Source organism: Coenobita brevimanus, chromosome 23 (genome assembly GCF_032717465.1).
Source record: "Coenobita brevimanus isolate Jiangsu-jjx chromosome 23, ASM3271746v2, whole genome shotgun sequence".
NCBI classification, from domain to species: Eukaryota; Metazoa; Arthropoda; class Malacostraca; order Decapoda; family Coenobitidae; genus Coenobita; species Coenobita brevimanus.
This window is the reverse complement of record NC_136976.1, coordinates 56,723,805-56,746,079: the sequence shown is the minus strand read 5'-3', so window position 1 is coordinate 56,746,079 and position 22,275 is coordinate 56,723,805. Positions and strand designations below refer to the sequence as shown.

At 42.3% G+C, this 22,275-nt stretch overlaps 1 protein-coding gene across 1 annotated transcript; it reads left to right on the top strand.

Annotated features, from left to right (window-relative positions):
• The first annotated feature begins 2,197 nt into the window (after positions 1-2,197).
• On the top strand, positions 2,198-19,874 carry LOC145392860 (divergent protein kinase domain 2A-like). Its single transcript, XM_080267144.1, has 4 exons — positions 2,198-2,776; positions 5,215-5,500; positions 18,818-18,930; positions 19,209-19,874. The coding sequence occupies exons 1-4, from the start codon at positions 2,198-2,200 to the stop codon at positions 19,425-19,427; spliced, it is 1,197 nt and encodes a 398-aa protein (XP_080123270.1). The 3' UTR covers positions 19,428-19,874.
• Positions 19,875-22,275: the final 2,401 nt, after the last annotated feature.

Here is a 22,275-nt window from a genome sequence, read left to right as displayed (position 1 = left end):
TGTAGGGAGGGTAAATTAGTCACACTCTTGTGGGAGCTGTCTAGCATGGGCCTATTGGCCTGCTGCAGATATCCTGTCTTGTTCATCTTCAAGTTAGGTCCTAAGTTAGGTTAGGTTAGGTTGGTTGGGTTTGCTTGGTTTGGAATTTAAAAAAAAAAGTAACTTCCAACAGAAATGAATATCAGATTCAAATTAATCACACTATAAAACATTAAAAAATGAAAATTTTAAGCTTCAAGGTGAGTTGGGTGTGATTCTGGAAATTTACCAAAAAATTTACTTTTGGAAATATCAGTAATTATAGGCCTAGATACATACACAGCCTATATACTGTATGTTTAAAGTAGTTTTACATAAAATGCATAATTGATAGTATATGCCAAAACTGTCAAAATTACTCTTGAAGTTAACCTTTACATTACAACCGAAACATAACATTGGCACAAACGTAAATTAAGGTAATTTATTTCATGCTGATGAGTACCACAACATAAAACTAGAGGACTTCAACAATATAGTTTTATTGATTTTACCTCCTTTCTTCCTATTTCTCCCATCTTTCCTGTCACTTCTTATTGCTTTTCTTTCCCCTACAGGTGGCTTTACATCAAGTGACAAGCCAAATGGTTTCATGTAAGCCAAGAAACCATTTGCAACGCTGGGTGGTAACCATATAACCAGAACATACGTGCTCCCTACGTGTCAGCAAGTGGGTTGGTGGAGGGTTAGTGCCCCTCCCCGTAAAACAAATAACTCAAAGTCAAATGACCACCCCTTACGGGATTATGGCGTCTGGCAATAGATAAATAGATAGATAGACATTTTATATTAACAAAAAAATTCTTAGTAGCTATATATCTGGTAAAAGATAAATATAGGGGGCTGTTGGTATACTGTAAGTACATTATTTATCCTCCTATTTGTAATCAAAGTATTTTTGTACTAAGTGAAAAATGTATATTCAACTGGAGCATGTATATATTGACAGTTTTGCTTTCTGTTGAGCAATATTCATTTCTAAATAAAATAGAAAGTTATAAATAGTAGTACTAGTATTTATGCTTCAGTTGTAACTGAAACACTGTTTAGCACACAGGCTCACAGTGGTATATAACAGTTCTATACTGAAGTGTTGAACAATGTTCTGTACTGCACTTATTAAAATTGTCCACCATGACACAAATATCAGTTTCAAATGAATCACACTGAAAAACATTGAAAAAATGAAAATATAAGCTATAACCTAACCTAACCTAACTTAGCCTAACCTAATCTCCTTACCTAACCTAACTTTAAGTATGACCTAACTTGTAATTTAATCAGTTTTACTTTTGCACCTAACATTCTTGACCATCACTGCTCTGTCTGAATTGGTTTGGGTGAAACTCAGGAATAATAACAAGGCCTGTGACATGAACCCTCCCCCTCTTTCTCCACGCACACACATGGCCGTGTGGGTCTTTTGCTCTGTGACATTAACATAATTAGGATATCCCTTGACACCTACAACTGCTAAGAATGGTAAATATGCTCGTATCTGCTCACAAATCATCGGCTCCCCTGATATGAAATGCTTGCTACAGAGGCGGGAGTAGGCCGTCGGCTGCCAATTCTCCCTCTTCATGGCAGCTATTCACTTCTGTTGCCTTTCCTCATTGGCTAGAAACTGGTAGAAGTATACCCCACTTCCAGTTTTCTACCTTGCCTTACAGTCGAAGGCACAACAGTGGAATATCATTGTGGTTTCTGCAGTTCTTTCTGTCTAGACGTCCGACAATTTGCCGTCCAATATGGCGCCATAAACAAAAGTCACATGACTCGTGATGTCACGTGGAAAAGATCTATAGGCATCAGTTTCCCATCAGGGCTCCTGTAAAGCACAGCATGAGTATGTATTGTAGAGCTGCCTTCCCTTGTCAGACATATGCACACCAGCTGCTGCATTACAAATTATGTATACACATGTGTTGGGGAGGAATGTTATCACATCCCACATCTAAACCAGTACATTTATGGGGGTGTTCATATCTTCACTCTCATGTTCTTATTCCTGAGACATTTTTTTTTACCCAGACAGCTCTTAATAAGCTTCATTTAGTACTCTGCTCAGTAGTATATATTAGATGCCATTATTTACTGTTCATGATTTATGTTTTGCATCTAATATGCATTTAACTTTTTACAGGTGACAGCAGTTATGAGAAGAAGGAAGACATGGCTGGTATATGGATCACTTCTTTTAATACTCCTAATTGTGTTTTGTTGGCCTCAAAAATTAGATGATAATTTCTTAGAACTGTCCACTTGTCCAGCATGTTATGGTCAGGGACTGTGTCCTGCAGTTAATGAAAATGAATATACAGGAACCCCCAAAATTAACTTAGTTGGCTTCTCCAAGTGGAAAATTATGAAACTAATAAATGTTAAGAATGTTTACTATGGCCAAAGTAATTCAATGCCTGTTGTGCTGAAAAAATTAGCTCATGATTCTGAATTACATGAATACAACACAAAGTTGTGCAAAGCCAATAAAGAAGGTGATAACTGTGATGTATCACTGGCCATCAAATCTGTACTAGCAAGAAATAGTCTTAATATTGCACAGGTTATTAATAGATACCCTCATATCTTTGAAACAAGCGAAGGAGTGAAATGTAACCACAACCGAAGCTTATATAATTTGTATGAAAATTATATGAATATTGACAGTGGACCATACCAGCAACATCATTTTATCACCATGCTTGCTGTAAATATGGAACCTTTGATCTTAAATGTAAGTCATGGTACTGTCTAATGACTATGTTAGTAAGACTTTGCATGTAGTGCATTCATTTGAAGGTGTAAAGTGCCAAAGCTGTCTTGGCATTGCAGTGTACATTTATTGTCTCAACCATCTGTTGTAATACATGTACAGTCAGTCCTTGAGTAACAGGCAGCTGAGTCGCACAGTTTTGTACCTACACATTCAGCATAATGAGACAGGTCATAATCAACATGGGGAATATCTCAAGCTTATATGGGAAGTATCAGTTGGCTGGGCAATGCAATTTGAAAGTCACACACGGTCGCATCACCCGCCAGACTCGCCATGATTGGCCGGTTCACATCTGTGTACATCCACCTCCAATGGCAAGGTCAACTCTGTTGTTTCAGCCCTGGACATCAAAGGATTTGACTTAGATGTTGAAGAAGTAAGTGCAGAAGCAGCAACATCTCAGCATTGACAACAACAGCATTGGGGATGGGGAGCAGGGGGAGAGTGCCAGGAAGTCAGGCATCAGCAACACAAAGGTGTCCAGCCTAACTTTTGCTATTCATGTACATAGTGGCTCAGTACTGTATTTCCAATTTTCCTATTGGAATGAAGTGTTGACAGGATCCTTTGTTATTTTTCTATTGATTATTGTATGTGGTGGGCTGTTTAAAAATGTTTTTTAAAAACATTTGTAAATAGGAGGTTTCATTATTGTTTTTCATACTGTGTATGGTCGTGTGATGATAGCTGAATGCACCATGATAAAGGAATGCCGTTAATGGACAATATATACTGTTTTGGCATAAGCTTTTCCTACTGTAATGTACATTTTAGTTTGCATGCTCTGAGGCAGGTCATAATCATTGGGGAGCGAAGCCCTCCAGTTAGCTTTGAGCTACCAATATCCACTGCCATTTATGGTTTTAAATTGCATACCTTAGAGTTTGTTTGGTATGTTGGTCATGTCCAGCTGGTGAGATGCAATAACCATGCTATCGGGGGTGTTCAGACGACTTTCTGTAATATCGCAGAGTTGGTATATTTTGTTTTTTCTCCAATATTTTTTTATCAAAATTCTAATGGTAATCACTGAGATGTATCTAATACAGAATTCGTATCCTTGAGAGTGTAGATCTACAGTAAAGGCCCAAGTTTTGTGCTTATTGGTTCCATGAATAGAACCGCAAACAAATGAAACTGCTAAAGTTGGGGCATTGATCTTATGAGAAATAGGCTAATAGGTTCCAGGTCCCATGCCAACGCCTCCTAAAGCCCATTTATGGAATGTAAAATTTACTGATCACACCTGAAAAGAAACTAGTATTAATACAAAGTACAGTACATAATATGCAAGGAAACTCACTTGGAATGCTGGAGTGAGAAATGGAAGGGCTTGGGGTGTAATTTCCAAGGCAGGTGATGCGGCTACTACGCCCTGCCACCTCTGGCACCTCCACCCTCCTCTGCCTCTGCTGCCTCCACCTCTCCTTGCAACACATCCATCCTGTGTTGCATCTCTTCTGCGGCAATGGTGGCGAACAAGTGACGATTGCTTTCCATGCGCACGGTTTGTTTACGTCGTCTCGCCATTAACAGAGGGGGTTTTGCTCGAAACCCTGTGTTTGGGAATATCTACAGGCCACCACTAACCATGAAATTGCAAATGAAGATGTCACTAAACTTCGGCCTTTACAGTATAAGGAAACAGCTCAAATCACTTCATCACTGTCATTTGTATTTACCCTTTTGTTTCTTGTTAATGCTATTTCCTTCTGCTTGTGGGTGACTCTACACTGAGTAACAAGCCAAATGGTTTCCTGTACATCAGGAAACCATTTATTACGTTGGGTGGTAACCATATAACCAAATTACTGCACCTGGTGGTTAAGTGGGTAATTAAGGTGCTCCAATTGGATTGAGCCTGTACAGGTGTATATCCAAGGGGTGGCTCGAGTTTACTACTCACGTAATGCCACTCAGGGATGAATGAGGCTGGTCACTCTCAAGTGTCAGGACCAACTTCCCAAGACCCGGGCTCCTACGCTCTTCATGGGGCAACACAGGATTAGATGATGATGATGACGATGTTGACTTTATTGCCATTCATGTTCATAATTACAATACATTGATATCTCTCTCAGTGTTTTACCTGATAGTTGGTGTAAGTAAGGGATATTTTATGTGGGGTAGGTTTGTAAGAAGGGGTAAAAGTGAGAGTTTTGGAAAGTCACCATTATACATGCAAACTTATTGTTTGGGTGATGCGGGTTTGAGTACCACGGTCCTTGTCCAGTCTATATCATCCATGTTACTCGAAGATTGACTGTACACACTTTGTGAACTTTATTTTTATTTGTCATATTTCTAGTGAGAAGCAATACAGATCATGATTGAAAAGTGTGTCCTGCATAACATCCTGTGAATTAAATACTATACTGCATTATTATTTATTTCAGGCTTTTCGGGATGGATGGTTCCCTGCCCTGCACGGAATGTGTGGTCGTGTAATGGTTGAGGAGTATATAGGACCCACTCTAACCGAGTTAGGTCACACTCCATGGCATGCTCGTGCTGATTATGCTCGTCAGCTAATAGAAATGGCACAAGACTTCTCAAGTGGAAAATTTCTACTGTACATGACAGATGTCTCTTTGGATAATTTTGCTGTTAACAGTAATGGGAAAGTAAAGCTAATTGATGCTGAAAATATTGTATTGGTAGATCCAGCTGTTGATGGTCTTGGTTAGTATTGTATGTTAAGTATTTCATGTCTTATATTAACCTTATGTTGGGCAGAATTCTCCCATAGCAGAGTAAAATTGTATGGCTTAAGCTGGCTTGAAGTATGTAAAGAATCTGTTGTCCTACACAGGGTTAATCAAGATATGGTAGCTTTTTAATTAGCATGTGCAGAGCTTTATATAGTACAGTGCAGCATGGCCATATCACCCAATATTATCAACCCTCTGGGGAGGAGGGAAAAAGGATACTTCCCCATTATCCCTGCTTGTCATATGAGGCTTCTAAAATGTGCTTTTTTGTCTTCCATTTTTCTCCCCTTACTGTCCTCTTCTCTTCTGTCCTACCTCTCTTCTTGATATTTCCAAGTTTTTCTTGCCTTTATTTTCCATCTGCTCCTATCATGTCAGGCATTTGGTTTCATGATGGGAATAGTTTAAGGACTTTCCATTGGTGCTCCATATCGTTAACCTAATCTGAAATCTCCCCTTTAGTTTCTAATTGTTCCCTAATGTGCCCTCCCTACTCCTGACTATACATTCAGATTCTAACATAGTGCCATATGATCTTTGCTATCTAGCACTTGCATTTCATTCACTCACTTAGTATTATGTAATGTAATATACTTTTTCCTCCACAAGGCTGGAGGACAGCTGGAGGGCCTAGATGATAACTCCAGGTCCTCAGGACTGTTGTTTGAGGAAGAACAATGTTTCACATTTCTAGGCAAGTAGAGGTGTCCTTCATCCACTCTCGTGATATATACAATCATGCCTTGCTATACGAGTACAGTGAGGTTGCATCAAGTGAAAAACCATCATATCGTGATTTACTGTATAGTGAGGTAGATATAACATGGAATGGGAATAGGGAATACCTATGACCACAAAACCTACCCCCTTCCCCTCCCCCCCCCACCCCCACCCAAAAAAAAAAAAAACTTAAAGTATGTCCTGGGGTGGTCCGAGTCATCCCCAAAAGTCCTCCACAAGGCTGGAGGGCCTAGATGATAACTCCAGGTCCTCAGGAGGAGATGAAGAGAGATTTGGAGAGTGATGTGGGGAGGCCAAAGGAGAGTGCTGCAGTGAGGGTGATGGAGAACGTATTGGTGAGGCCAAGGGAGTGTGGTGATGTGGCAGTTTGGGAGTGTGGCGATTTGAGAATGTGGCAATGTATGGGTGTGCCAGGTGGCGATAAAGACAAGACAAGACAAGACATGATGGAGGCAGGTGAAGTAGGACGTTGCATTTGCACACCACTTGTTGATGCCTTGGCTCTTCCTCAGTGCTGGTGGTGAAGGGGAAGAAGGAGGTGGTGATGGTCTCGTGTGCTTCCTATTCCTTAGTTGTCAGGAGATCCCTGTACAGCCTCAAGTGTTGCTCGATGCTGAACGTTGCTGTATCACACGTTGCCGTGTTTTGGTTCTTGTCCTGGATACATGAAATTGCTTCTTCTATCATTGCAAGTGTTATGATGTTATGACTACTGCCTCGGTCTAGCCAACTGTCGTGAACAGAGATTCCCCTTTATTACTAGTCAGGTGGGTGAAACATACGGTAGTAAAACTCTTATTTTACTGTACATCTTACTTATACTACTACAGATTCTGAATATTTACATAAAACAGGTACATAAGCCCAAGATACTATCCTAGATGCAAGAGAAGGAACAAGATACATAAAGGGGGTAGGTAGGTACCTACATACTTAGTGGCCTTTGACTAGCAAATGTCTTGGTTCACTTTACATGGTGAGTGGTCTAGCCCAAGGAGGAGAGAGACCTTTCCTCTCTGTCCTACAAGCTATAAAGGGCTTAGTTCTGCTTACAACATGCACTCTAGGGCACAGCCAGTGTTGTCTCACCAGGACAGCCTAACTCTGTCTCACTGGCTCCTCACTAATCTAGGTAGAAACAGGAACCAGTGGTGGTTGGTAGATTCTCACTGAAGAGGCTGAGTTTGACAGAATTTCTCCCTCCGTGAATCAGTCATATGGTGCCTCCCGCTTACTCATACACCTGGGTGGTCTACAGTAGATCATGCGGTGCTGCCAGGCCTGATACAATGGGGTGCTTCTGAAGAGCTCTAACCCGAGAGAGGGCACTGCTGACCCTAGTTTAACACGTTCCCCATTTAAAAAGCCTATTTCTCTTTGTTAAATATCAACACTTGTATGAAACAGTGAATCACAATAATGTCACATACCACAATAAAAACAATACAAATAGAAAATGTAGTTATAAACATAGTGTGAATTGTTTTTTTATATACGGAAATGAAATATTCATTGAGGGCAACCCCATAATTTCACTGGTCATGTAGAATTACATTTCTGCTACATGTAATGGAAATGAGGTTCATAATAATAGTTTGCTCAGACTAAATTAAACCTAGTGGGTGTCGACTCATTCAGTCATTATGGTGGCTTTAATGTTGAGTAAATACTGTATTGGCATTCATCATCACATTTCATTGGATCTTGGAAACCATCTCAAAACCAAGATCATTTATGCGTCATTGTTTGGTGGATCTCGCTGAGGATGGACATTGAAGGTAAAGCAAGCCAAAACCTCTCCCTTCGCAACACATACAGGGAGTCAAGTTCTGTATTCATGACCTGCATTGCTGGATGTAGAGGAGTTCAAAGTAGGTGACTGTGGAATGAGTGAGAAGCTTAGAACAATGGTGAAAAACTCAAACAGGGGACTGTCCTATGTTGCACATGCATGACTTAGCCGGACAAAATCTTGAATACCAGTATTTACTCAACATTAAATTTAATTCAGCATAGAGACTGAATGAATAAAGATACCCACCAGGCTTAATTTGCAGTCTGAGCAGCTATATATTAAGAACCTCATTCCACTACATGTAGCAGAAATGTAATTTTACAGGACCAATGAAATGGTGGGGTTGCCCTCAGTGAATATTTCACTTCCGTATATGATAAATAAAACAATTCATGCTACATCATAATTACGTTTTCTGTCTGTATTATTTCTATCATGGGATGTGAGATTACTGTGATTCACAGTTGCACACAACAGTGTAGATATTTAACAAAGAGAAATAGGTTTTTTAAACAGCACGGGAATGTGTTAAACTAGAGTCCGCAGTGCCCTCTATTGGATACTGGCTTTGAAAGCACCCCATTATGGGATGTAGTTCAGAGGGCAGTATGAAGATGTCACCACGCATACTCCTCATTACCAGCTTAGAGCTGTCATCAAGGATCCACTCTGAGGCAGGCAGTTCAGTACAGACCATCAAAAAACATCACTCTATAGTCCTCAGGTAGAAAGGGTTGCTGGTTACAGCCAGTTCATATCTGGGAACCAGCCCACATGCTCCACGTGACACCTCCCTTCTTGGAAAAAGAAATTTCGTGTTATACACATAATCAAGTCCTTGATAGACAATCAGCCAGGACGTTGGTCACCCCTTTGATATGCTGCACTTCCATTTAATACTCTTGTAAGAGGAGGGCCCAGTGAGTCAGCCTCTTGTTTTTGTTCCTAAATTTGGCCAGGAATTTAAGGGGGTGATGATCAGTGCAGAATTTCATTGGGGTGAAGCCAGAACCTACAAACACAGAGACGTTGCAGGACTAGTATGAGTGGAAGTAATTCTTTCTCGATGGTAGGATAGTTCTGTTGGGCCATATCTTATTTCGTACTAAAGTAACATAGTGGTATTTCCACTCTGTGACAGTTACAGTATCTTGCAACAACACTGCACCATCCCTGATGCCACTGGGATCAACAGCTAATTTGAATGGCTTGCTGAAGTTGGGGGCCTGAAGTACAAGCTGACTGCTTGTAGCTTAGAAGAGGCATCCTCACACTCTGACTTCCACTCATACTTTACATTCTTTTGCAACAAGTCAGTCAAGGAAGCCACAATATCAGAGAAATTAAGGACAAATCTCTGGTAGTAACCTGCCATCCCCCCAAATTGCTGTAGCTAATTCTCTTTTGTTCTTGGACTGGGGGAACTGGCTTATGACCCGAGTTTTGGCATCAGGGGGTCAGACCTGACCTAACCCCACCATGTAACCGAGGTATTGGACCTGGGCCTTCCCAAACTCACACTCTGTCAAATTAAGACCTAGGTTGACAGAGGACCATCTCTGCAATACAGCTTCAAGGCGCTCAAGGTGTCTGTCCCAGGAGTCACTAAAGATCACATCATCATCAGTATAAATTATACATCTCTCAAGACCCCTGATAACATTGTTCATCAACCTTTGTTAGGTGGCAGGTGCATTTTCATACCATAGGGCATGGCTTTGCACTTGTAGGTATTGCCACCAACCACAATGCAAGAGATTTCCTGAGTCCTCTCGGTTAGGGGACCTGCCAGTACCCTTTTAGCACATCAAGCTTAGTGATGAACTGGGCACTGCCTGTACTATCTATACAGTCATCCACCCTAGGAAGAGGATAGGAGTCTGCCTTGGTGAGTGAGTTCACCTTCCTATAGTCAATACAGAACCAGAAGGACCCACCATGTTTCAGGACCAGCGTGATAGGGAAGCACCACTTGCTCTGGCATGGCACCACTAAACCCTGTCGCAGCATGTAGTCCAGCTCTGCCTGCAGGATGAACTGCTTGTGAAGGCTGGCACAGTAGGGGGACTGCTTCACTGGCTGGGAGTCTCCCACATCCACGTCATGTTTGGCAGCCTTGGTCCACCATGGGACGTCTCTGAAAACTTCAGGAAACTTCCCAACGAGGGTGATGAGCAAAGCTCACCTTTCTTCTGTCATATAGGAGAGTTTATTAGTAAGTGCCTCCCATGCATCGGGGTTGTTCCTCCAGCCAGTAACATCCAGCGGGTCACCCTCGCCCTCCTTAGTGGAGTAGACTGTAGCACCAGTCGAGCAGGGCAGTACTCCCGAGGTGGATGGAAAGCTGATGACAGGGAGTGCTGGAGCTCCCGTTTCATCAGCCCTCAGGACTACTTCCTGACCATCCCCCTTTGCTGAACTTTTTCAGTGTCTCTGTTACACAGAGAGTAGGCCAGCATGCTCTCCAGTACAAATTTCTCTAACTATCTTCACCAAACTACATGCACAGTACACACTACACTTCCTATTCAAAATTTACCTAAAATGGCGTCGTTATATCAAGCCTCGGAGTCCCCAGAGGGGGGGACCATAAATGCCCCCACCATCTGCCCCTCTCCCGATGACGACTCAAGGTGCCTGGAACCACTGTCTGACTCTTTTCTTCTTCATTTCTGCAACATTCGCGGCCTTTCCTCTAACTTTCGCTCTGTTGAGCACCACCTCTCCTCCTCTAAACCTCACCTTCTTTTTCTAACGGAGACTCAGCTGTCTGAGGCATCTGACAGCAAACCCTTTTCTGTATCCTCCTACTTTCTCTATACTCATTTCAAAGCCAAAGGTGGCTGTTGTGTATATATACGCAACGACTTATCTTGCTCTCGTGTTCCTGAACTTGATTCTTCTGAATTCTCCACACTCTGGCTTCGGCTTTCCTGTCATTCTCTGACTAAATATATCTGTGCTGTTTACTTATCCCCTAATTCTACTGACTATCAAAAATTCTTCGACTATCTTACTTCTACGATGGAACACATTCTATCCATTTCTCCTTTCTCTGAAATCTCCATTCTTGGAGATTTCAATGTTCACCACCACCTTTGGCTCTCCTCTCCTTTCACGGATCCACCTGGTGAACAAGCCTACATCTTTTCTATCCTTAATGACCTAGAGCAGCTTGTACAGCACCCTACCCGTATCCCTGACCGCCTTGGAGAGAGCTCCAACATACTTGACCTCTTCCTCACAACTAATCCTTCTGCTTACTCTGTTAATCTTTTCTCTCCGTTGGGCTCCTCCGATCACAACCTTATTACCTTAACCTGTCCTATCACTCCGGTACGGCCTGTGGACCCTCCAGGGAAACGTCGTCTGTGGCATTTGGAGCCGCAGACTGGGAGGCCCTCAGGCAGTACTTCTTTGATTTTCCCTGGAATGATTATTGCTTCCATGGCCGTGAGCCATCTGAGTGTGCCTTGCGCATTATGGAGGTTATTCTCTCGGGCATGGAAGCATACATTCCTTTCTCATATCCTTTGACTAACGCAAGAAAGCCTTGGTTTAATCACGCTTATTCTAATGCTGTCCGCAACAAGGAGAGGGCCTACAAAAGGTACCAGAGCCAACCCACCCCTGAATCACATCATCTTTACGTTTCTGCCCGGAATCGTGCTAAGTCTGTTCTTCGCTCTACTAAAAATAATTTCATCCATACTAAATGCTCTCAACTCTCCAACTCGAATTCTTCCCGCTCCTTCTGGCATCTTGCCAAAAATCTTTCTAACAACTTTACCTCATCATCCTTCCCTCCTCTTTTCTACTCTGATGGTTCTGTAGCTATTTCTTCTACTGATAAAGCAGATCTCTTCGCACAGACTTTCTCCTCCAATTCTACCTTAGACGATTCCGGTGCTGTTCCTCCATCACTTCCCCCCTCTGACTTCCTCATGGCTGACATTAAAATTTCTTCAGTTGATGTATTTTCTGCCATCACTGGCCTCAGTACTAACAAGGCATATGGGCCTGATGGGGTCCCTCCTGTTGTTCTCAAGAACTGTGCTTCTGTGCTTACACCCTGCCTAGGCAAACTCTTTCGTCTTTGTCTGTCAACTTGTACCTTTCCTTCTTGCTGGAAGTTTGCTCTCATTCAGCCAGTCCCAAAGAAGGGTGACCACTCCCAACCCTCCAACTATCGTCCAATTGCTTTAACGTCCTGTATTTCAAAAGTTTTCGAGTCAATTCTTAATAGAAAAATTTTAAGGCATCTTTCCTATCACAACCTTCTTTCCGATCATCAGTATGGGTTCCGTCAGGGACGCTCCACTGGCGATCTTCTCACCTACCTTTCAGACTCCTGGTCATCCTCCTTTCGGGCCTTTGGCGAAAGCTTTGCCATTGCACTTGACATCTCAAAGGCTTTCGATCGAGTCTGGCATAAATCTTTAATTTCCAAACTGCCCTCCTACGGTTTCTATCCTTCTATCTGTGCCTTCATCGCTAGCTTCCTTTCTGGTCGTTCTATAGCCGCTGTTGTAGACGGCCATCGTTCTTCTCCTAGATCTATCAACAGTGGTGTTCCTCAGGGCTCTGTCCTATCACCAACTCTCTTCCTTTTATTCATCAATGATCTAAGCTGTACATCTAACCATATCCACTCATACGCTGATGACTCCACCCTTCACCTTTCCATTCGGTTCCCGCAATGCCCATCTCAACAGTTACTTCAAGAAACAAGGGATGAGGCTATGGCACACCTAATGTCTGACTTGGCTCGTATCTCTGACTGGGGTAAAAATAATATGGTTGTCTTTAATGCATCTAAGACTCAGTTCTTACACCTATCAACCCGACAAAATCTTCCACAGTTATACCCTCTAATGTTTAATAATATTCAGCTTAATCCTGCATCATCCTTGAACATGCTTGGGGTTTCATTTACTCGGGACTTATCTTGGAAAGATCATATTACATCTCTTGTAAAATCTGCTTCCAAGAGATTGGGTGTGCTAAGCCGACTCCGCTCTTTCTTTACCCCTGCGCAATTGTTGACTCTATACAGGGGTTTTATCCGCCCCTGTGTGGAGTACAACTCTCATGTGTGGGGTGGCTCCCCACATACAGCTCTTCTCAATAGGGTGGAGTCAAAGGCTTTTCGTCTCATTAACTCTCCTCCTCTTACTGACTCCCTTCAACCTCTGTCTCTTCGCCGCACTGTTGCATCTTTATCTCTTTTCTATCGCTACTTTAATGGTCACTGCTCCTCTGAACTGTCTGCTTGCATTCCTCCACCTCTACGACGGGCGTGTAGCACCCGTCTGGCAGCAAACTCTCATCCTTTTTCTGTCCAACTCTCTAATGCAAGAGTTAACCGTTACTCCCAGTCTTTCATTTATGCAACAGGTCAGCTCTGGAACTGTCTCCCTCTGTCTGTATTTCCTGCTGCCTATGATCTCCAGTCTTTCAAACGCAGTGTGTCCAGGCATCTCAAAATGATCGGATCTTGAATTTGGCTCTATATTGTATTTTGTTTTTCTCTTGGAGGGAACTGTTACTGCGGGCTCATGGCCTTTGGTTCCTTCTTCCTCGCATTTAAAAAAAAAAAAAAAAAAAAAAAAAGTCTCCGCTGTAGATATGACACATGTTGTGCTCGGGGAACAGAGATGAGCACTTCTGCCATCACTTCTGCAAACTGCAAACTCCGCAGTTGTGGAAGTGTGATTTCCTTTGTGGATTTGCATTTGCAACATTTTACGCAAATTTGTGGTTTTGTGTTTGCGGAAGTACTTCTGCAAATGCAAACCTGCCTGCAAACCAGTCTGACCTCTGATAATTTTGAGCGGTTTGTTTTTATGAAGGGCAACATGGACCTACTCAATATAGAGTTGTCTTAGTTGTTGGAGGAGTCTAACTGTGAAAGGAGTGAGGAGTGAGGAGGCTAGAGCTGAGGAATAGAGGTGGGCTGGTGTGTCAACTTGTCAAGTGTGAGCTGTGAAGTGTAATAATTTAATTCATTTATCTACAATAATGAATGATTTACCCTTGCTTTGTGGTAAAAACAGTCTAATATACTGATATATGGTAATAAAATTTAAGATACTACAGAACCCCAGAATTGCTGAAATCGTAATTAATAACTTCAATAATTAGCGAGTAAAAAAAAAAAAAAAAAAAAAATGACCACTGATCAGCGAGTTCTTTAAAAAAAAAAAAAAAAAAAAAAATTGGAAAAATACAGAAAATAAACTGGAGGATTATGAACTGAATTGGTAAGGTCTTTCTGCTGAAAGTTATACATACATTTTAGTGCTTACTTTTTTATTCATTTTTGTATATGTGAAAGAGAGAGTATTGATGCAAACAGTAATGTATTCCGCTAACCTCTTAATAACCCCTGGCGTTGAACAACCCTTTACAGTACCGGTGTCAGTGACATCAACTTAGCACTAACTACAGTATAAAAAACTGTGAACAATTATGGGAAGGGAACAAAGGTCACTGGTATGTTTAAACAACTCCATGATACCATCCCAAGCAATCAGGTCTCAGATGTTTTCGCCCATATGGCACATGCACTGTTAGAACTCTTAAAACATCGTCTTGGGACCAGCCAGGGGTGCATGCAAATTTTTGAACCCACGGCCATTGAGGGGTTAAGCCGTTAAGCCATACCTACGATTGTTTCCGGCGCAGTGGAAGAAACTTACTCTTTGTACTCAAAGATGGATTTTGTTTCCCAATTTCCCAACTGTAAGTTAGGATTGGTTAAAGTTTTAGATATAGTTAAACTGGGTTAGGTTAGGTTTGGTTAAACACTTAGGACAGTTCCATCTGCCATTACGCTGACAAATCACACAAGAGTTGGCACAGTTGAACAGCTAAAAGCAATGGGGAAACAGATTTAACAAGAAATGTTTATTTATGGGTAATGCATCACACTATCAGTGGTTCATAGGTTAGCAGTTACCAGTAAATGTCATTTTCAGGAAGGCGTCAAGAATTAGCGAGGGAGTTTGGAACTTAGCCCTCACTAACTGGGGGGATTATTGTATATACTGTATTTCAGTTTTATTTTAAATACAATTCTACGAAGATACGAATAAACGTGTGTGTGTGGATGAGTAAATTGGGAGTTTGTTGTCCTGTCTCGGCTACCTCCCCTTCTTTGGCGGAAGCAGCCTAGGTATATAAATATAGAAAGACTATCTATCTAATTCATTGTTTCTCTAATCATACATTCTACAACTCTCTCCATTACCTCCATTATCTGATGGAAAAGCTTTATGCCTCTATAATTTCCTCTTTCCAGGGCATCACCCTTCCTCTTGTACACATTTACAGTTACTTTCTTCTGCCAGTCATCTGGGACAACACACTCATACCTAACCATATTTATCAGGTCAGTGACTAACCTCACTCCTATATCTCGAGGCCTTCAGCATTTCAGTAGTCAACCCAGACACACCTGCAGCCTTCCCCACCTGCATCCTGCTTATTGCCTCACTCACAGTAGCATTATCAATCAAAGGGCAAGGGCCAAACACTGGATCTGCTGGCTCCAAACCTTCCCTGTCCCAGTCAAACTCCTCATTCAACAACCGGCTATAATGCTCTCCCCATGTGTCTTTAATAGCCCCACTGTTCACCACTACCCTTCCTTCATCATTCTTCACACACTGCATACGTATAATGGTATCAGGACAACTGCTTCCCGGACAACTGCCCCCAGACAATCGCTCCCCGTAATATAACCGCCCCTGAGACAAGTGCCTCCCACTAAAGATTATGTTAGGTTAGGTTAGGTTAGACACGTGCAACCACTTGTACAGTGAATTGGGTGATATTTAGCGGAGGCAAATGTCCGGGGGCAGTTGTCCTACGCGGGGGATTGTCCAGGGGACAGTTGTCCAGGGGTTAGTTGTCCTAGAACCACAGAGAATATCCCGATTCTCCCTCTTTACTTGATTTGCCACCTTAAAGATCATATTCTTCCTTTCCACACAATTTAGGTTATCAAGTGAAAGTCTCTGTGACTCAGACTTCACCCTGTATACCTCTCTTCTAACCCTACACTTGACAGCCAAGTATTCCTCTTTGTTACCATCCTTCTTCCACTCCCGGAAAAGCCTACTTTTCTCCTTAACTGCAACCTCTACACCTTCATCCTACCACCAAGTTACTTTATGTCTTGGCGGGCCTCTTGTCCAACCACATACTGCATCGGTAACTCTCAAGAGGTTGTTCTTGAGGACTCTGTACTGTTCATTAATGTCTCTGTCAACAGCTCCCTGTTCAGCCACCACTCTCCTCATCTCGGTATAGAAAGCATCCCTTACTGCTCTGTTTTCCAGCTTCCATATTTTCTGCCTGGGTACATAAGTCTTCTTTTTCATCACTCGCTCTTTAAGTACCATGTCACATCAATAATTTGTGCTGCTGCACCCACTCCTCGCTTTTTATAACTTTAACATCCCTCACTAACCTCCTATCAGCCCTCCTGACCAGGAAATAATCTATTTGACTGCTATTTCCCCCAGACTCATATGTAATCAACCTACACTATCTTTTCCTATAATATGTGTTGCACACAATCATGTTCATTGCCTACCCAAACTCGAGTACTGTATCCTTTCCCCTTCCTCATTTCTTGTACCATATGCACATCCCCCAGGTACTCCTTCATATCCCTGAGCTGCATCACCTACATGACCATTTAAATCCCCTCCCAAAACCACTATCTCGTCATCCCTCATACCACCTACTACACATATTAAGTCATCCCATAATCTATTCTTCTCTACCTCATTCAAGCCTGCTTGTAGAGCATATGCCGATATAATTGCAAACATCATTCCACCAAACAAAATTTTCACTACTAATATCCTATCACTTACTCTCACAACATTCATAACATATTCCACCCATTTACCACACCCAACACACCGACACCCCCATATCTGTCCCCCCCTGCCAAAACAGCTTATAATAGCATTCCCTCCCAGCAATCTTTGTGGCTGATCCACCCCTGTACCAGACTTCTTGCAAAAATCCCACTTCCACCCACCTCCTACTGAATGCCTCAACCATTTCCCCCACTCAGCTCCTCAAACTTCCTACATTCCATGAACCCACTCTCATCCCCCTGGGTAATTTAACATCCTCAGGCTTGTTTTGAAACTCATTCTTGTACTTGGCCATAGTAATAATAAAGGGGGAGAGACACGCCGCAGGCCCCACCCCCTGCACAGTACCAAGTCCAGGCAATGGATCTGGGACCCTTAGCCTACCAACCTTACCAGTGGCTGTAGTAGTGGCCTTGGGGTACCCTGCCAGGACAGCTACTGGGACACCCTCCAAGCATGCCTTGGCACTGTAACTGCCCAGCCATTATGCACCTACTGATAGGGCAGCCTCCTGGGGCACTACTCCCAGGTTCGGGTCCCTCTCTATTGGGCAGAAGTGGCAGCCTGGGAACCGCAATGCCCTGTACCCTGTAGCACAGGTTTGAGCCCCATCTCGCCCTGGACCCACAGTCTATGCCGGCGGAACCCTTGTCACGCCTTCCCTTAAAAATCCGTCACTAGGTAGCAGGGACAAAGTTTTCTGGTCCCATGTCCTTGCTGGCGTCAACCCCTGTAATGTAGTGGGGTACACTGTGCGATATGTAAAGCACATGTGGTGTAGTGCGTAAGATAGTTAGAGGAAATATCTGGGAGAGTATGCTGGTCTACTCTCCATGTTAGTGTCACAATGAAAAGGTCAGGAAAAGGGGATGGTTAGGTAGCTAGTTAAACAGGAGCTCCAGCTCTCCCTATCACCAGCATTCCCATTTCCTTTGGGAGAACCACCCTGTTTGGCAGGTGCTACAGCCTCCTACTCCAGATGGAGAGAATACTTGTACTTTGAAATTAATGAATGGGAATGGCCAGAGCAGAATGGTGGTAAACATGCTTGATTTTGGTGGTATGCAAAGAAGAAATATGATATCAGAGACTGTGACACTGGCAGAATTAGGCATGCTGTGATGAGGTTAAATAATGGAAAGGCATCTGGTGTTGATAAGGGATATGCAGAGATGAATAATTTTAATGGAGAAACTGGACTGAAACAGTTATTGGAAATATACCTGACCACTTCCTGCTTTCCTGTGCCATCTGTTTTGCCATCTTGAACATCTCAACTCTCATCTGGAACAATTAACTAGTCACTTATTGCCTTCTACATCCTGGTCTTTGTCCAGTGTACCTTTACCCTAACCCTGTCCTTGGTGATCAAGTAGAACTCTTTATCTCTACCTTTCTTCCACTCATTAAACTACTTCCTCTATTCTGTAACTGATGCTTCCACTTCCTTATGCCACGTCCAGTGTTCCTAATGTCTAGTGGTTCTCTTCATCCAACCACAGGGTACATTTGTGACCTTGAGTTGACTGTCCTTTAATAGGGAGCCCCAGAATTCATTAGCATTACCATATACTGTACATGACTTTCATCAGTTGCTTTTTGCAGTTCAGCTTGAAGTACAGTATTTCATTTGCCTCTGTTTTTCAACATCCACATCTTTCATGCAAAAATTCTTTTCACTGAATTTCCTCAGCATGAAGCTGCAGACTTTAAGTGGCATGCTTTGATAGACCTCCCACTTTTTTATTATCAATTTGTTTCTGGATCCTTTCTCACCCCATCGGGATCATCATGATGATAATTTATATTATTTGTTCTAAATAGATTATAATTTGAGAAATGAATTTGCTTCCAGATCACAGTGAACATATTAATGAAGGTTTTGGATGTAGGGACTGCCTGAGTTTTTCATATGAGGACCTTTGTGGCCATGTCATGGCTGATCACAACTTCTTTGCTGTTTGTAAGGTAACTGAAACAGCTGTGTATAGTATTTTACTGTAAGTTCAGTGAAACTAAGACTTATAAACACACTGAATGATTTTTATTTTGAATGCTGTAAAGCAGCTTGATATATAAGTACTGTTGAGCATAAATCAATATAGCATAGTATATTGTTTATACTTCACTCCTGTATAAAACTTTTCCCACTGTACTGTACAGTACATCATTACCTCAGAGTTAAAATACAAAAGTATGTCATTAAATCAACTAGACTGTCTTATACACTGTTCATTGTCTTACAGGGAATGTTGTCATCACATGCATTTTCCAGAGACCTTCCCAGTGGCCTGCTTCATGATCCCCCAGGGTGGGTGAGGAAAGAGCACCCCAGGTTAATGTCATTAATTGAGGAATGTGCCCGTCCTGAATCTCACACCAGTATCGTACCTCAGCGCCGCCAGGCTGCTGCTGCCCTACACACACAGTTAATGCAGGTCTTACACAAATTAGGCAGAGCATAGAAAAAGTTGTTTGCTGTAATGATTTTTAAATGTATTATTGTAATGATTTCTAGGCACTCGTTAGCATATTTCACTGGACATGCATTTAATATTGTACTATAATTCTTCCACTTTTGTACTTTCCATTTTTCCTTGTTTCTGGATTCTACTTCATCCCACTTTCAGGTGGGAAAAAAGGTCATGCTGATGATGATGATAGCACAAGGATGTGCTAACATCATTACCACTCATTGTGTTTGGTGTAAGCAGATCTTTTGAGCTTTATTATGCATGAGGATATTGTGCTCCTCTGATAGTTTGTCTCCAGAGATATTCCTTACACTTCCCATCCCATTTACTTAGAGGCAGGACTTTTGTGATGATATGTTGAGACAGTTCTTGACCCAGATTCACAAACAAATTTACTGGCAGTTCCCTTTCTTGACTCTAGTTTGTTTTTACAGCAAGAACAAGAGACACAAAAATTAAGCATTTTTCTTTCCTTGTCCTTTTCAAAGACAAAATGAATAATTTTCCTCTTGATACCTTTTATATATATATATATATATATATATATATATCTATTTGTGGTAGGTGGGGGCGCTCACCATCGACTCACTCGATGTAGTGTTGCTCTTGGGTGTGTGCCCTTTCCTCTCCTCCATCCCTTTTTCCTTCCATCCTCTTCTGTCTTCCTTTCGTTCATTCTTTCCTTGTCCTTCTGCCTATGGGCAACTTTACACTCCCTCTTCTGTCTTTCTTCCCTTCATTCTTTTCTCTTCCTTCTGCCTGTGGGTGACTCTACAGAATGACAAACCAAATGGTTTCCTGTACCACTACGCTGGGTGGTAACCATATAACCAAATTTTGGCGCCTGGTGGTTTAGTGGGTAATTATTGCGCTCCAATCGGATTGAGCCGGTGAAGGTTTATATCCAAGGGATGGTTGCGGTTGATTGCTCGTGTAATGCCATTCAGGGATGAGTGAGGCTGGTCACTCTCATCTTAAATGTCGGGATCAACTGCCTAGCCCCGGGCTAGGCAGACAGTTCAGAGGTACAGTGACCATTGAAGTAGCGATAGAAAAAAGATAGAGGCAACAGTGCGGCGAAGAGACAGAGGTTGAAAGGAGCCAGTAAGAGGAGGTGAGTTGATGAGACGAAAAGCCTTTGACTCCACCCTATTGAGAAGAGCTGTATGTGGGGAGCCTCCCCACACATGGGAGTTGTACCCTAAACAGGGACGAATAAAACCTGTGTATAAAGTTAACAACTGTGCAAGGGTAATGAAGGTACAGAGTTGGCTTAGGACACCTAATCTCTTGGAAGCAGATTTTACAATGAGATGCAGTGTGTTCTTTCTGAGATAAGTCCCGAGTGAATGAAACCCCAAGGATGGTCAAGGATGATGCAGGATTGAGCTGGATATTATTAAACATTAGTGGGTACACCTGTGGAAGATTGTGTCAGGTTGATAGGTGTAAAAACTGAGTTTTTGATGCATTAAAAACAACAACAATATTTTTACCCCAGTCAGAGATACAAACCAAGTCAACATTAGGTGTGCCATAGCCTCATCCCTTGTTTGTTGAAGTAATTGCTGAGATGGACGTTGCGGGAACCGAATGGAAAGGTGAAGGGTGGAATCATCAGCGTAAGAGTGGATAGGGTTAGATGTACAGCTTAGGACACTGATGAATAAAAGAAGACAGTTGGTGATAGGACAGAGCCCTGAGGAACACAACTCTTGATAGATCTAGGAGAAGAATGAAGGCCGTTTACAACAGTGGCTATAGAACGACCAGAAAGAAAGCTATAGATGAAGGCACAGATAGACAGATAGAAACCGTAAGAGGGCAGTTTGGAAATTAAAGGTTTATGCCAGACTCGATTGAAAGCCTTTGAGATGTCAAATGCAATGCAAAGCTTCCACCAAAGTCCCAAAAGGAGAATGACCAGGAGTTTGAAAGGTAGGTGAGAAGATCGCCAGTGGAACATCCCTGATGGAACCCATACTGACGATCAGAAAGAAAAATGTGATAGGAAAGATGCTTTAAAATTTTTCTGTTAAGAATTGATTTGAAAATTTTTGAGACTCAGGATGTTAAAGCAATTGGACGATAGTTAGAGGGCTGGGAATGGTCTCCATTCTTTGGGACTGGCTGAATGAGAGCAAACTTCCAGCTAGAAGAAAAGGTACAAGTTGACAGACAAAGACAAAAGAGTTTACCTTGGCAGGGTATAAGCACTGAAGCACAGTTCTCGAAGACAGCAGGAGGGGCTCCATCAGGCCCATATTCCTTGTTAGTATTGAGGCCAGTGATGGCAGAAAATACATCAGCTGAAGAAATTTTAATGTCAGTCATGAGGATGTCTGAGGGGGGAAGTGATGGAGGAACAGCACCAGAATCATCTGAGATGGAATTGGAGGAGAAAGTCTGAGCGAAGAGATCTGCTTTATCAGTAGAAGAAATAGTTACAGAACTATCAGAATAGAAGAGAGGAGGCAAAGTTGTTAGAAAGGTTTTTGGCAAGGTGCCAGAAGGAGCAGGCAGAATTCGAGTTGGAGAGTTGAGAGCATTTAGTACGGATGAAATTATTTTTAGCAGAGTGAAGAACAGACTTAGCAGAAACATAAACAAGATGTGATTCAGAGGTGTGTTGGCTCTGGTACCTTTTATAGGCCCTCTCCTTGTTGCGGACAGCATTAGAACAAGCGTGATTAAACCAAGGCTTTCTTGCATTAGCCAAAGGATATGAGAAGGGAATGTATGCTTCCATGCCTGAGAGAATAACCTCCGTAATACACAAGGCACACCGAGACGGCTCCTGGCCATGGAAGCAATAATCATTCCATGGAAAATCAAAGAA

What these genes read in the sequence shown, in the direction of transcription:
- LOC145392860 (XM_080267144.1), top strand. Translation starts at nt 2,198, where the DNA reads ATGAGAAGAAGGAAGACATGGCTGGTATATGGATCACTTCTTTTAATA. An exon ending in TCCAGCTGTTGATGGTCTTG is followed by an intron (nt 5,501 to 18,817) that starts GTTAGTATTGTA and finishes ATTTGCTTCCAG; the next exon opens with ATCACAGTGAACATATTAAT. An exon ending in ACTTCTTTGCTGTTTGTAAG is followed by an intron (nt 18,931 to 19,208) that starts GTAACTGAAACA and finishes ATTGTCTTACAG; the next exon opens with GGAATGTTGTCATCACATGC.